Below are 15,165 nucleotides of genomic sequence, written 5' to 3'. Positions count from 1 at the left end.
CAGTAAAGCCGCTCCTGATTGGCTCCTGTGTTTCGTGACCTGGCAACCGAGCGAAAACCCACGGACGCTTCATCCCACTGACACCGCCAGCGAGCAGGGCAAAGGACCCGAGTGAAAATAACCGGGTTCACAAACCATCATATTCGGCGACACGTTGGCAAGCGGCCAGGCACCTCGCTGAAACCCCCCGTCTTTATTTAAAGCGGACCCCGACACACGAACTGGCAGAAAAAATGTCGATGAGGACCCTGCCGCTGCTTTTTATTAATCTCGGAGGGGAAATGCTCTATATCCTGGATCAGCGGCTGCGAGCCCAGAATATCCCCGCTGATAAAGCCAAGAAAGGTAAAGGCGAATTAAAATGTAAAATCCAGTCGCTTGTCCGCGATCGGGGAAAGGCAAAGGCGACGATATCGACCTGTTTTCGCTCCGGTGCGGTCCCGTCCCCCTGTCTGTTCCGGGTTGCGGGGGCTGCCTGTCAGCTTCACTGTTTGCTGGAAACCACGAATAGGAAAAAAAGGGGGGGGCATTTGACGTAGCCTAAATCACAAAGGCTCATCAATAATAATAATACGTTTACCTAAATAGGGCTTCATTGCAAGCTGAGAGATTTCACCCTATTTTTTTTTTCAAATGTTTTCCCGTGCCAAGCATCGATTAGTGGGACTGCTGCCTGTGATCTGCCTGTTGTGAATACTCACAAGAACTTGATTTCCCCAAGAGAAATTCCTTGCGTTTATACTGGGATGTGGGATTTGTCAAAAATGCCGAGACAGCCGTTGTCTTTCCTCGCACCGCTGTGTATCTGATGCGTTAGTGTAGTGGGTGCAGACAACGTTTGTTGGGTAACCTAGTGTCTCCTGTTGAAGTGGTTATGAAACATGTTTCAAAATGAAGTGGTTTTGTTATTGATTCAATTTCTGTTACGCAGTGCTTTAATTTACTCTTGTATCTTAGATCCCTTTTTTTCTGCTCTCAGGAGAGTGAGATGGGGGGGTCACTTTCAACTAGTTTTTGGTTGACTGCGCAGCCGTGTTCATTTATCTCCTGTAAGCATCCATGATATGTGACAATGCTTTTTCTTCGTTTTTTGTGCTTAGCGAAACGCTTGAGAAAAGCTCACAATAAAAATAAAAAAAGCACCGTTTCTAAACATTTATTTTTGAACACATCTTTTATTTGTAAACGCTCCATGTAGCTGATTGGACAGATGGAGACAGGAAAAGAGGTAACTGCTTGTAAAAGTATGCATACCCTGCAGTAGATGTTTGGAGTGGGGATAGACACTTGAAAATGAACTGTTGCAAAGCAACAAGTGTATGGGCACATGCAGGAAAAGCATTACAGCCCTCTTAAAGTTACACTTATTTTTTTTGTAATTCAAGGAAAATAACATCTGTCCTTAACAAACTGAAAGAATTGAATATTGTTTTTTTTTTAAATGATTGTGAAGGTTGAATATACAGTGCATTGCAAGGGTATTCACCCCCTGTCTACATATTTATAAAAGTGAATATTTTAAAGAAAAAAAAAACATTAATGTTCAAACAGAACATGTTTATGAGTGAAAGAAGTTAAATATCTGTGAAAACGTTACATAAATCCCAAGAACTATAAAATGTCAGTTGCATTTGTATTCACCCCATTTGCTGTGAAAAACCCTAATTAGTTCCAGTGCAACTATTATTTTGACAGTTAGTCAATTCGTCTGAATATGTGTATGATAATAGTTATTCACATGATCTCAGAATAAATTTCTGTGTAACTCTAAGGCCTCACCATCAGATAGTCTTCAACTTTGCTTGAAATTCACCAAGGAGCTTTCAGAACCACCTAGGAAAAAGTTTGGGTGTTAGGAAGAGCATCCTTTTGAGCAGGGTGAAGTCGATAGTCAAGACAAGTAAGCTCTGTTGTGCCAGAAAGGCTCTCCAGAGCAGGTTATTCCTCCAGATTGAGTGGATGGGCAAAGAGGAAGCTGGTGTGGGTTGTGAAGCCAGTGTGGACTTTGAGAGAGCCATGCCCATTTGTGAACAATGTCGCAGTCGCTCCACAACACTCACCTGCGCGGCGAAGGCCATCCCACATCCCCTGTGGAGTCCACAACAAAGTATGGAAGTGATACTGCAGACATGACAAACATTTTTGTGTGGTCAGAAGTGGAAAAAGTTGGTCCCAATGCAAGCATTACATCTGGCCCAAACCCAATACAGTACATCACCCCATCTCAGTCAACACCTTCTCTGCTCTCAGGCAGGGTGGGGGCTGGATGATGTTCTGGAGCTGGATCTCACCAGCAGGGAATGGGAAGTTTTTCTAGATAGAAGGGAAAGGGAGTAAACATGCTTTAATCCACTAAAGATCTTGAACTGGTACAAGGCCATAGCTAGACTGAAGTGTGTTAACAAAAATATGAATGTCCTTGAGTGACCCAGATATACATTGGTGGCAAGGTCTGAAAATTGTGGTCTATCAGTTAATAGCTACCAACTTAACAAAACATGGAAAGGTGATGGCTGAAAATTAAACTATCTCAGTAGGCAAAATTGTTAGAGATGTATCCAAAAAGACTGGCAGCTGTCATTTCACTCGGGTGTTTTCATGAAGTACTGACTCAGGGGGGTGAATACTTATGTAATCACTATTTTTTACTTTTTTATTTCTGGTTGTGGTTTTCATTGATTAACTGAAATATGTAAAAGAAAATTTAACTTGCTTTGCCCTTTGTGTTCAGTTTGAGCATTAAAGTTTTGATTAAAATATTCACTTTAAAAATAATTGTATGCATCAGGTTTTGAAAAAGCACACTGAAATCTAACAATATTATGCAAAAGTGCACTTAGATTTTTAAATGTTTCATTTCGACATTTAGAAAGCACATTTTAAAAGACTTTTCAGAACCAAGGAAAAATCTGATTTTTAATTTTAAAAAAAGCTACTCGTTGTTAGATCTAATTTAAGTTATATGATGTAATTTGAGATACTCTCTGTATAATGTCTGCCATTTTCTTACCTGGGTAAACGCACACACTTACCTACAAATTCATTTTTTATTTTTTATTTCCTTTAAACAGGTAAATAAAGAGGCCCAAAGTTTAGTTTTTGTAGTCCTAGGCCTAATGTTTCCATATTAGTTGGTGCCAGTAAATGATGTATACTGTATAACTCACATTCTGATTGTGTAAATTAGTGGCAAATTATAAGGATATTATAAGGATATTTCTTGCTGTTCTGGAACATTTGCTATAACAGCAATAACAGTAACGCAAATTATATGAAAACTGAAATCTAAAAAATGATACTGCTTATTTTGTAAAGTGAAAATTACCCACTAATTAAAGAAACCTTGATATTTTTACTTCATTTGAAAAAGACAGTATCCTAAGTGATCTGTAAATGTAGTTCTCTATCATGTAAAACTGTATGTGGAAAAAATAGTTACATTTTGAATAAATATGAAATTCACGGATATGTTGTGACACCTGTAACGCACTGTTTTAGAAGGTTTTATGTTTTTTTAGTGCTCTATCACAAAGAATGAGCCTTAAATTTCCATTTTTTTTCTGTCTAAAGTGACACCACCTTGGTGGTGTTAGTTTGGTGTTGTGAAACCTAAATATATCTTCCCACTCTACTCATAACTTCCTCTGCTTGTCACCCAGCTGAGCCTGTCCATTTTCTGTGGTTTTTATCATCACATTCTGCTAAGCAGTATAAGTATTTCCCTGTCAGCCCTGTCACTGCTTTCTGCAAGCTTTCTACTGCTTTTTAATTCCATGCAACATGGCTCAGTACAGATCTTCCTAAACTGGAGGAAAACTGCTCTCTCATTCTGCTGTTGGTGAATTATTACGTTGTCCTATTAAATACATTTTTGCAAGTACATTTGCTTCTTTCATTTTAGTCTGCACATTCAATGAAGGTGCAGCATGAAAAATCGGCTAATTAATGGGTTTTCTTTCATCTATATTTACTTTTTAAGCATTGTGCTTGCAGATTATGTTATTCATCTGACCATTATAAGTAATCCAGTCTGTATGATCTAAGATGTTAGGTGCATAGATTTGGGACATTCTTCATGCACAGGCCTCCCAGAACCTAATGCAGCAACTGTTAAGCAAGTGGCCTCACACACTGTCACCAAAACAAGTGCTCGTTGTGATTAAACACACAATTAGGAAGATAATTCCTTAGTGATGGTGGAAAAGTAGAAATTGTAGTGTGAAGTTTGTAATGACTGTAGATTTTCTTGGCAGAAACCAAGAAAGGATATTCATAAAATAGTTAACAAAAACATATTAAATAAACTGTTCATAGAACATGATCCCAATATCTCATCTTATAACTCCAGATTCAAGATAAACATAAAGTGTTTTCCCTCCCATATGTACAGAGTTTGAAAGGCTTTAAAGCTCAAGTATTGCACGACAGACCATACACTGCTGAGGATTTAAAGGCAGAAAAAGAATAAGAATGTTCTTCAGTTTCCACTGTGTTGATATAGATTTTGCATGCCGATGTGCTTGAACACAGAGGAGGAATTATTGAAAGTATGAATGTCCTTTGCTTAAGTGTAATTTATTATCTTAATTTGAAGTCTGAAATTATTTTAGATGCATGAGTTAAGGTCAGATGAATTAAAAATCACAGTTTATCTGCAAGCATATATACAGTATGGAGAAAGATACATATAGAAGAAATAATATAATTGACTCAAATTATGAAATACTTTCATAATTTCCAGAAAATTACAAAGTGCTTAAAATTAAAAATCTCAGTGGAAACAATTTTTTTTTTTCTTAATTCAGGACAACCATTTCAGTGAAATACTTCTTCCTACTTTGTAGCATGACAATGTCTTTGTTTTTCACTTAATTTTAACAAATGTAATCTGCAAGCACGACACTTGATACGATTTTTTTATGCCTGTGCTTGTAATTTATGTTTTTCTTTTCACTTTTCCCTCTCTAGTTATGAATGACATCATCACTACCATGTTCAATAAGAAGTTTATGGAGGAACTGTTCAAACCCCAGGAGCTCTACTCAAAGAAAGCCCTGCGGACTGTGTTTGACCGGCTAGCTCACGCCTCTATTATGAGACTAAACCAGGCTAGCATGGACAAGGTATTGAGGAATAATATTTAATTGTACCGAAGAATGCTTATGATGGTTTCTCAGTGACTTAACCACGAACAGCACTCTCTCTGAGTGTAGGTTCATTCTGATGGCCCAGATGTTGCAAAAAAAGGATATGAATAATTGTGTACTGATCACAAGGTTGGAGACCTGCAGAAATGAGTGTGTACTATATACTCATTAGTACACCTTGTTTCCAGATTGTTTTCTGGATTAAAGATGGTATCCGTGGTTGCTTGTATATTGTGCTTACCTTTCTGAATTAAAAACACTTCACTTCACAGTTGATTGGTTGGATACTTGCAGAACTATTTCACCATTCAAAACAAAGAAAAATAAATATATTTTCCTTTTTGTGTGCAGCTTTATGATCTAATGACCATGGCTTTCAAGTACCAAGTACTGCTTTGCCCAAGGCCTAAAGATATACTCTTAGTCTCCTTCAACCACATGGATGCTATCAAGGAATTTATCAGAGATTCTCCAAGCATTCTCAACCAGGTGGATGAGACTTTTCGACAGCTCATAGAGGTAAGAGTGATGACTCGGATTTGATGGAAAAATTTAGGATTGCATCAGATTATCACCGAAAAAAGAATTGGTCATTTCTTACCTAACACTTGAGTCTAAGTGTTGGTTCTCATGAGCTGTGGTGTTTCTGTGTATTAATGAGCCTGCGTTGTTTTTTCTCCTCACCTTATTTTCCTTGAATAGATGTACAGCTGCCTTCCAGCTGGTGAATTTCAACTAGTCAGACAAACCTTGCTCATATTCTTTCAGGACATGCACATCAGGGTGAGTCATAAACATGTGCTGATGGATGATTCACTGCACGCCCAGCTGTGTGTTGCATGTATCTACTCACTCGGTTTGTGCTTGCACACAAATGGGTTGTTAATGATTAAAAATCATTAATCATTTATTTAAAAAAATCTAAAATCATGATATTGGTCAATTTGGTGCTTGATAAAAAATCAAGCTTATGCAAAGTCTTTGTTCAACTGAAGGTTAGTAGCCCAGCTTTCACACCTGACTTAATGGGGATCTTGGTAACCAATTAAATTATTATATCCAGTACATCCACACCAAAGAAATGTGCGCTCTGTTAGTAAGTGCAAACAAACAAAAAAATATGCTGAATTTTTTTATGTCTGCAGGTGTCCATTTTTTTAAAAGACAAAGTACAGAATTCCAATGGCCGGTTTGTGCTGCCTACATCTGGGCCTGTTCCTTGGGGAACTGAACTTCCAGGGCTCATCAGGTAGTGTATTCATTGACAATACCCTGCAGTAGGTTACGTTACTCCTTAATGTTCTAAATGAAGATCTTAAACCATGTGAATATCTGAAGGATTAATGGCTAAGGATTAATTGATATTCCTCTGTTATATACTGTATAATAGTTTTGAAAATCTTTGAGCTACATAATTTATCTTTGTGTTTGTAGACTTTGTTTTCCTGATTGGATTAGACAGTATTCTTTGCGGTTAATTAAAGTGTTTGTTTTGACTTACAACACACTTTTTTATCATTAAGATTAGTAATAGTCTAAGTGCGAGGTTTGTTTTTGTGATTTCTTTCTTAGAATATTCAATGGCAGTGGTGAAGAAGTGAAAAGCTTAGAGTTCCCTAGCGGAGGAAATTATACAAGTCCTCTGCGGGAAGGATCTTTTGACCTTTATGGTGAAAGAGTAATTAAACTGGGCACCAACATGTAAGTATCATTACTACATTTACTACTCAAATTAAAACTCAGTAATAATTAAACAGGGATGTAATAAAAATGAGCCTTGACACACCAGGCTCATTTACAGATACAGCTAGAAGAAATGAAGTGCCTGATTGCCTTTGGATGATTGATGTTTCATTCCAGCCCGCAGTGTAACATGATGTTACTTGCTAGTGGTTTTGAAAATGTTTATGCTGCATCTTGTATTACAGGTATAGTGTAAGCCGCCCTGTGGAAACACACATGTCAGGAACATCCAAAAGCTCTGTGTCGCACACCAAGGTGAGATGACAGAGCACACAGGTCCGGACCTGATGTCTTTTTCCAATGTATTTCCAGCAAATGTTAATTCAGAGGGTGTCCTAACAGAAACAGAAAGTACTTCTAACTGTGGAATGGCTGACATGCTCTTTCCAAACTTAATTTTTTGCAAATTTATTCTTGGAAATGCCCAGACATTATCAAATCAATGGAAATAAACTTGTCAAGTGTCGATCCTTTTCGTAATCTGGAATTGGCAATTGCTTGAAATTCAGATTGTGGCTATCTGTATCTACAGAATTGCCCTGATGATCTGCAGATGTACACCTTCAACACTTGAACTTGAGCCTTATTGCCAGTACTGGTACAATGGAATTCTTACTTACAGAAAGTCTCTCGATTGTTAAAAAAAAGTGCATCAAGGCAATATACAAACAAAAAGTAGACACTGTACAAGTCGACAAGTAAACAGTTCAAATGTAAACAATGACTGCAGATGTGCAATAAATAAAATTACAATGAGGTAGATGGTGTAGGTGTGGTCCGAAGGGCATGGCCAAATGTGTTCGCCAGTCGCGCTGCTTGTGGGCTTTTGAGGAATCTGGTGGTAAGTGTCCATATGCTCTTATATCTCTTGACTGAGGGCAGTGGGGTGAAGAGCTCATGTCCGGGGTGGTGACTGGCCTCTGTGATGGCCAGAATTCTACCATAGCAGCGGTCCTCATAGTGCTGTTTAATCTCTGTGAGACCACGGCCGGTGATCTTCTGGGCCACATTCACTGTTCTCTGCAGTGCTTTTCTCTCGAGAGAAGAGGTGTTGCTGTACCACACGGTGATCCCATTAATGAGGATGCTCTTGATGGTGCAGCGGTAGAAGTTCACCAACACAGGTAGTGGCATCCCCCATCGCTTGAGGCACCTCAGAAAATAGAAGTGCTGCTGAGCCTTTCTTCAAGATAATGTCCATGTTCACAGTCCAGGTTAGATCATTAGAAATGTGAATTCCCAAAAACCTAAAGCTGGTGGTTCCATCAATACTGAGTGGGCTGTGAGTCTGCGGCCTGTGTCTCCGAAACTCCACTATTAGTTATTTTGTTTTAAAAAACCTATCACTGACATTCTTTTGACATGCTACAGGCTGTACAAGCTCCACCAAGCCTAGCAAGAGAATTAGTGCTGATTGGGGGAGAGGCGTACTGATGGTAAAGGCCAATCGGAAATTTAGCCAGGACGCTGGGGTTCTGGGTAACAGCCCTACTCTTTTCGAGAAACACCCTGGGATTTTTAGTGGCCACAGAGAGTCAGGACCTTGGATTTAAGTCGAAGGACGAGGCCTTTTTACAATATAGTGTCCCCAACACTATACTGGGGCATTAGGAGCGCCCCCTACTGGTCCCACTGACACCACTTCCAGCAGCAACCTTAGTTTTTCTCCAGGGAGTCTCCCTTCTAGACTCACACCTGCTTAGTTTCAGTGAGTTATCGGTTGCAGGGTGATATGGCTGCTTTAAAGTAATTCCGGAGCTCGTCAGTAAGATAGAGTACAAATTAAAAAAGTGAAACTCCAAATGAAAGGTGAACTGCCTGTTGTTGGGAATATCTCTGTTTCTGAAACTAAAACGTTTGATCCCCCAGGAAAATGCTGCCCCTAATCCTCTTGCAAAAGAAGAGCTGAACCTGCTGGCCAGATTAATGGGAGGTCTGGAAGTCAAGAAGCCTGCAAATACTGATGGAGGGTTTCGGGTCAACTTGTTCACAACAGACGAGGAAGAAGAGTATGTTTTCTGATTTTTCTGTTTTTATAATCCCCGATCACCCAAATATATTAATTCCTTCACATTTACATTAAAAACTAAAACAAAACTTTGAGATGTCTTGAGATAGAAACTCATTTTGTATAGATGAAGGTGCAAGTTAGTATTTTGTTTATATTTTGTAACTGATGTGTGTTGGATTGTGAGAAATGTGTGTTGAATTTATATGTCTTATGAAACCACTCTGTTTTTACTATTTTACTTTTTCACAGGGAAGCTTTGATATCAAGGCCTCCAGAACTTTCATACCAGGTTATAAACATACAAGCTACAAAGGTAAGAATAGCATTTATTACACTTCAAGTTGGCTTTTTAAATTTTTTAACAACATGCAAATTGAACAGAAGTTAGAACTGGAGTCAAAACTATACTACTTTCTTATCCAAACATAAGGCCAACGCTTTGCCCTAAGACAAGCATGGGGAGAGTGAATCTGGAAAACACTGGTTAAGCAAATTCTGTTGTAAAATGGGTACTATTAATGTAGTTAACTAAAAAATCAAAGGAGTCAAAAATTAGCAGTTTTTATTGTATTACATTTCATACCCAAAAACAAGTAATCTAGAAGTAAAAGACCACAGGGAGACCAATTATGAATTGGTTTTGGAGAGAGACTTCCTGCAGTATGGTAATTCCATAGAATTAAGGCTGCAAATGTTCTTGATGTTTCATGTTCTGAGCTAAAGAAAAACAAAGTTAATCAAGATTAATCAGCCTTCTTGTTCTGTGATTGTGCTGTGGTTCCCTGTCGGTGACGATGTCTGTCAATGTCAGGACCAGCATGCGAACGCAGAGCTGGCTCGTATCATGGGGGAGTTCGCGGAAGAGCCAGGACCGGCCCAGAGCCCGGGCAGCAAGGGGGACAACCTGCTGGCCATGATGGATGGCCTGTGACATTTCCCGGAGGCTGCTGGGACAGGAAGACTAGAGGGATCTTGCAATCACCAAACTTTTATTTTCACTGTGCAGACATGACTTGCTGCTAGCCTGGTACCAAAAATGTGAAGAAGTCATTCAGACTACGAGTATAAGGGCGTTTTGTTCGTCATTTTCATAATAGGATTTTTTTTGTACTCTCGTGGGAAAGGTGACGGGGGGAGAAAGAGTAGTGTGCAGGAGTTGTAAGATGAAACCCAGCAACCATGAGCCACTTGAAACAAATATTCAGCCCCTCTCGGTGTGGTTTCCAGGAAGGGGTTGAGATGTTCCCTGATTGGATAAATCAGTTCACTTTGGGGAAGACTCCGATTCACACGGTGAGAGACGTAGGAGCGTGCCAGTTTCAGTTTAGATTGTCAAGTCTTTTGTTTATTTAAAATGGTTTCACTCAGTAGCGTAGATCAGAGTATTCTGACTAACGAGACCCGGGAAAGCCAGTCCATGAGCCCTTTTGACTGGTTTTGGTGAACATTGAAAACGAATCAGCATGTCGTGCAGCTGTATATCCAACTGCTGTGGTTCACGTCAGGGTCAGGAAAGTTTTCATGAGCTATAAAACAATAAGTAGCAACATATGTAATAAAACCAATAGAAAATAGAAACTATGGAACTTGTTATTCCGTAAAATTAACTCCATTATAAGCCTTTTCCTACTGGCGAACACATATGAATGTAAGTAATTACAAATGTAGATACTGTATTTAGAACTTTGTAAGACACTGTGCCGTCTCAACTTTGTTGCAGGCTGAATCCATCTGTACAGTTTAATAAAACTTTGCCTTCTTTTCCATCTGCTGCCGAGACCTGCTTGTTTTAGTTGGGTCTGTTGTGATTTTAAAGTATCTTCTTCATAACAGTCTTTTTGTCTTTTTTTTTTTTTTACACGGATGAGCAATCATGAAATTTCTAGTGAGGGCATTACTCAGTAGATCATGCCAGTAATGGGTAATTCTTTTTGGTGGGACCCTATTATTTTAATGTCAGGTCAGCTGTTTAACCTGTAAAGTACTTGTCTCAGTCACTGTGGTGGCTGGAAAGAAGACATTGAAGCAAGTGAATAGCTATATTGTATATTCAGTGGGTATGATATTACATTGTGAAAATTTCATATCACTGATGTAAAGAGATTTATTTTGCAAAGGGAATATATATACCTGACACCTGAAGAAGGCTTCACGGCCGAAACATTATATATATGTTGTTATTTTTTGTTGTGAACAGAAATACTATTGCTTCATAGGAACTTTATTTTTTCTACTTGATGAGATAGTATTTCTAAGATTCCTGGCAAGATTTAAGAAGTCTGTGTAAAGATGCCTCTGTATGTATACTCTCTTGTTTTCATGTCTATAGGTTTTGTTATTTCAGTGAATGTGTTGTAGAAAAGGGGAACTCAGCAAAGAACACAAGCACTTGTCTTTATCATCCAAAGGAATGGGTCCAAAATGATTTAATCGTATCTAACACTGGATTTTTAAGATTTTAAAGTTAAGTATACATCTTGGAGCTAGAAAATAAACAAGTGGAATGTGACTACTACAATGAGCAAATCTTGGACTGTTGCTCAGATATAAGAAATAGAAGATATAAGGCATTCTAAACATTTTAATGTGTCTTGTAGACTTTTATTTTTAGACTTTCATAACACAGTGAAAACATCAGTGTATCCTTCTGATGATCAAATGATTTTTATAGGGAAAAACGTTTTTTTTTCTGTTTTTTGATGAGGCCCTGAGAATACCTATGTTCTGTTTGAATCTTGTTTTAAAGAAGGTAAGTAAATCTGCTTAACTAAACAATCATTTATTACCTGTGCAATTGCTATTTATGTTTATTTCAATGACTCTACTGTGATTAGTACAGTGAGTTATTTTTTGTTAAGTTATATCGAGATGTTCAATAAACATACATTCATGACTTAATGTTCTGTTTTCGAATTGGCTTAGGATCCTAAACAGATGCTGTTTTCAGCATAACAGGTGACAAGCAATCCACTTTTCAGCACAAACTCCAAAGTATTTGCAGTAAACCACCGCTAGAGGGGGGTATGACTGCATAAATCTTTTTTCAGAGGCGTGACGTCTAATGAAGGAGCCTTCTTTGACATCATCAGTGTGCTAGAAAGACACATGCAAGGTAAATAAGTTTGGGTTTTAATTGTATAATTTCCTTGTGGGCAGATTTTATGATTCGCTTGGTTAATTGGCGCAGGGCGACTTCGAGAACGACGTAATGCAGTAGTGAAACTAGTTTGAAAATAGAACTGCAAATACTATATAACCGAGATGATTAGACTGTTGAAGTAAACTTACTGAACTAGGTCAAGCAATCATTTCCGCGACCTCGTGAATGTTTCAAGGCATTTTGCAAAGCATATTTTTACGTTTTAAAAATGAAAACGTGCATGTGTTTGGGTTTTTTTGTCTGTCAATGATAACCAAAACCCGCGTCCCGATATTCAAATTTTAAGACGTTCGAGTAGCATGCGCAGGCTGCAAAGGGAACAGGTAAAGGTTTATTCCACGCTGAAAAGAAGAAGACTCCACAGCCCGAAACGTTGCGTCTCTCTTCTTTTCAGCATGGAATAAAGCCATACAAGCTACTAAGGTAAAAAAAAAAACCTGTTCCTGTGCATTCAAATTGTAAGCATGGTGTTTTAAAGAACCTTTGACTCAAGTGATCTCCTGAACTAGTTTGCTCCTGGCTTACTACCAGTAGAGACATTTAATATGCAGCACGCACATCACTTTATTGGTACAGTTTAAACTGCGTTTCTTTAGGATTCTCCGGGGGTGGGGGGGGGATACTTCTGCCCTCCTTTAAAAAAAAAACCTGTCACTCGTTCGTACAGAGCACGATGGCGGTGTCCCATTCGATCAGGGAGCGCACCATCGCCGAGAACAGCCTGGTGGTCCTGCTGCAGGGGCTGCACGGCTGCGTCACCACGGTGGACCTCCGGGACGAGAGCGTGGTCCGGGGCCGCGTGGTCAACGTGGACGCGTTCATGAACGTCCGCCTGGAGGAGGTCGTGTACAAGGACCGACGGGGCGGCCTGCGGCGGCTGGACGACTTCTTCGTCACGGGGCGGAATGTCCGGTACGTCCACCTGCCGGACGAAGTGAACATCATGAAGACTATCGAGCAGCAGCTGGAGAAAATCCACCGGGTCAGGAACTTCGGTGGGGACCGGGGAGGGAGAAAGGAGTACCTGAAGAAGACTCAAACGTGACGGGCCGCGACCGAGTCTCGCAACACACTCGTTTTGCCTGGCAAACGCTCAACAGGTGAAACTACCCTGTCGAGGCTGCTGGGATTTCCTGGTCATGTGTTAAAATATCTGTATGAAATGTGATTTTCTTTATAAACCGTGACAGAAGCTATTGTGGTTTTGGATTTGGAGGCCATGCACTGCTGTACAAATGATCTTGTCCTTGTTTTTAAACGCCGTGACCGAGGTTGACGACAACGTGCGGCAGACTGCCTTTTAAGAAGGGCTATGTAGGGTGTCAAGGATATGTTTCGAATTCTGTAAATAAAACACCAAACTATTTTCATATGAAATCCGGAAAGTAAACGCTGAAAGTAAACGCTTGATTTTTTAATGCATTTTTAGGAGACGTTTCTTGCAATAAAACTATATAAAAAGTTGGATGTTGTGGGTAAAAATCAGCAAGGAAATGTCTGCCTTTTTTGCACAAAAAGATTACGAAAGTGTGTTTTGAAGACCCAGAAACTGTGTGAAAATTACAGCTTTTTGCAGGGTTTGCCTACTTTGGAATTAATCCTCCCTCGGAATTGATGACATTTGATTTAATAAAAAATCTTCTTCTTTTCTTGGTTTTATTTTATATCACAAAAAAACGGCTTAATTTAAAATAAGGAAGGAAACAACACCTTGCTGTGTTTCTGAAGGGAGGAGATAAGCTGGGTTTCAGATGCAGTCAAAGCTGTAGTGAGGTAAACACTTTCTTGCTTTGATAAAGCTCACTTGCTTTTCAGATCCGGTGATTGAGTTTGTCATCTTGTCCTACTCCTACACTGTCTTTCCCCTCCCACACCCTGAAACTCAGGCTGCTTAAATGGCTCATTAGGTACAGTGTCTTTGGTTCTGTGTAGCAATACCAAAACCCCCAAATCGATCAGAGATGTTGTGGGCGTCTGATAGACACCCACTGCTAACTAGGTTAGGCTTTTAGTACTTCCAGTAAAAAGGGTGATAATGCAGTATCATCATAAAAAAATATACAGATGTATAACATATAAACTCATTTCTACCAAGAAGAAATGCATTGAAATGTCAGAATATCTAAAGCCTTGCACAAATGTATCACATATGAATTGTTTGTATTTCTTATAAATTGTATTTATTATAAATATCCTGCTGTGTAAAATTTGATATTTTTACTTTTGGAACTTATTTGGAACACTGATGATGCCAGTGTGTATGAGAGTACAGTACAGAGATTTGAACCTGTGAGTGTGGCACACTTTTGTCAAATCAAAGCTCATTCAAAAAGACCAGCTTCTTTTTAAGAGTCGGAGGAATCTCAGGAGTTCCACACATGGAAAATACCGGAGGTGAATGAGCTGTGACCCGAGCCACTTTCTGTGCAATGTTTAAGGACAGCCAAAGCAGTCCTCATCTGATCTGCACGGCTGTTTGGAATACATACAAAGTTGTGCAATGGTAGCGACAACTCTGCACACATTTTAGTGCTTATCAACAGGAAGCATTAAAGCAGACAAATACGATATGCTATGATCCTGTTGACGAAATAGCAGAGACTTAAACAATCTGCTTCTTTTTCCACGTTTGTCTGTTTCATAATCGTAGCAATGTGCACGCACAGAGAGTAAAGATTCCTGATTAAGTGAGTGGTCTTAAATTTACTGTAAATTGAGAGATAAAAAGTAAAACACCATGGATTTTAGGTTAATACCATATGTTCATTTTTAATTTAAGTGAAGAATGATCATTTCTGCTTCAGGGATGTACACCCTAAAATTATATCATCCTGGAAGATACTGTAAGACAATGTTTTCAAGTATTGTGTTCAGGTGAGTTGCCATTTTGTTAGTTTTAAAGATTAAATTACAGTTATCAAAGTTGTTTTAACATTTTTATTTTTACAGTTCTACAAGTTGTAGAAGAGAACTAGGATGTCTCTCCTTTCTTAGTACCCAACATTATACTTTACATTAGGAGGGTCATCATTAGGGGGTCATCACTTTAAAAAGTTTGAAAACCTTACAAATACATCATGTACCTCACAAATACATCTAATGCG

At 39.0% G+C, this 15,165-nt stretch overlaps 2 protein-coding genes across 4 annotated transcripts; both read left to right on the top strand.

Moving 5' to 3' along the window:
• Positions 1-30: 30 nt before the first annotated feature.
• On the top strand, positions 31-10,667 carry oscp1b (organic solute carrier partner 1b). 2 transcript variants are annotated; one of them, XM_015348658.2, is made up of 11 exons: positions 31-345; positions 1,199-1,228; positions 4,969-5,123; positions 5,499-5,666; positions 5,850-5,930; positions 6,293-6,396; positions 6,720-6,848; positions 7,076-7,145; positions 8,760-8,899; positions 9,151-9,214; positions 9,713-10,667. In XM_015348658.2, the coding sequence occupies exons 1-11, from the start codon at positions 234-236 to the stop codon at positions 9,830-9,832; spliced, it is 1,173 nt and encodes a 390-aa protein (XP_015204144.2). In that variant the 5' UTR covers positions 31-233; the 3' UTR covers positions 9,833-10,667. The 2 variants fall into 2 exon arrangements, with proteins under 2 accessions (XP_015204144.2, XP_006631315.2); XM_006631252.3 differs by lacking the exon at positions 1,199-1,228.
• Positions 10,668-11,832: 1,165 nt separating this feature from the next.
• Positions 11,833-13,710, top strand: LOC102693949 (U7 snRNA-associated Sm-like protein LSm10). Of its 2 annotated transcripts, none has more exons than XM_015348660.2 (2): positions 11,833-12,013; positions 12,729-13,710. In XM_015348660.2, exon 2 carries the CDS (start codon positions 12,735-12,737, stop codon positions 13,104-13,106), a length of 372 nt encoding a protein of 123 aa, XP_015204146.1. In that variant the 5' UTR covers positions 11,833-12,013; positions 12,729-12,734; the 3' UTR covers positions 13,107-13,710. The 2 variants fall into 2 exon arrangements, with proteins under 2 accessions (XP_015204146.1, XP_015204147.1); XM_015348661.2 differs by lacking the exon at positions 11,833-12,013 and adding an exon at positions 12,086-12,106.
• Positions 13,711-15,165: the final 1,455 nt, after the last annotated feature.

This window comes from Lepisosteus oculatus, chromosome 11, assembly GCF_040954835.1.
Source record: "Lepisosteus oculatus isolate fLepOcu1 chromosome 11, fLepOcu1.hap2, whole genome shotgun sequence".
Taxonomy (NCBI): Eukaryota; Metazoa; Chordata; class Actinopteri; order Semionotiformes; family Lepisosteidae; genus Lepisosteus; species Lepisosteus oculatus.
The sequence above is the reverse complement of the archived record's forward strand: the minus strand, read 5'-3'. Positions and strand labels throughout refer to the sequence as shown.

Bases quoted from the DNA above. Each gene is read 5' to 3' on its own strand.
- oscp1b (XM_015348658.2), top strand. From the start codon at position 234: ATGTCGATGAGGACCCTGCCGCTGCTTTTTATTAATCTCGGAGGGGAA. The intron at 5,124-5,498 runs GTATTGAGGAAT...TTTTGTGTGCAG, and splicing joins ACCAGGCTAGCATGGACAAG to CTTTATGATCTAATGACCAT. The intron at 5,931-6,292 runs GTGAGTCATAAA...TTATGTCTGCAG, and splicing joins TTCAGGACATGCACATCAGG to GTGTCCATTTTTTTAAAAGA.
- LOC102693949 (XM_015348660.2), top strand. From the start codon at position 12,735: ATGGCGGTGTCCCATTCGATCAGGGAGCGCACCATCGCCGAGAACAGC.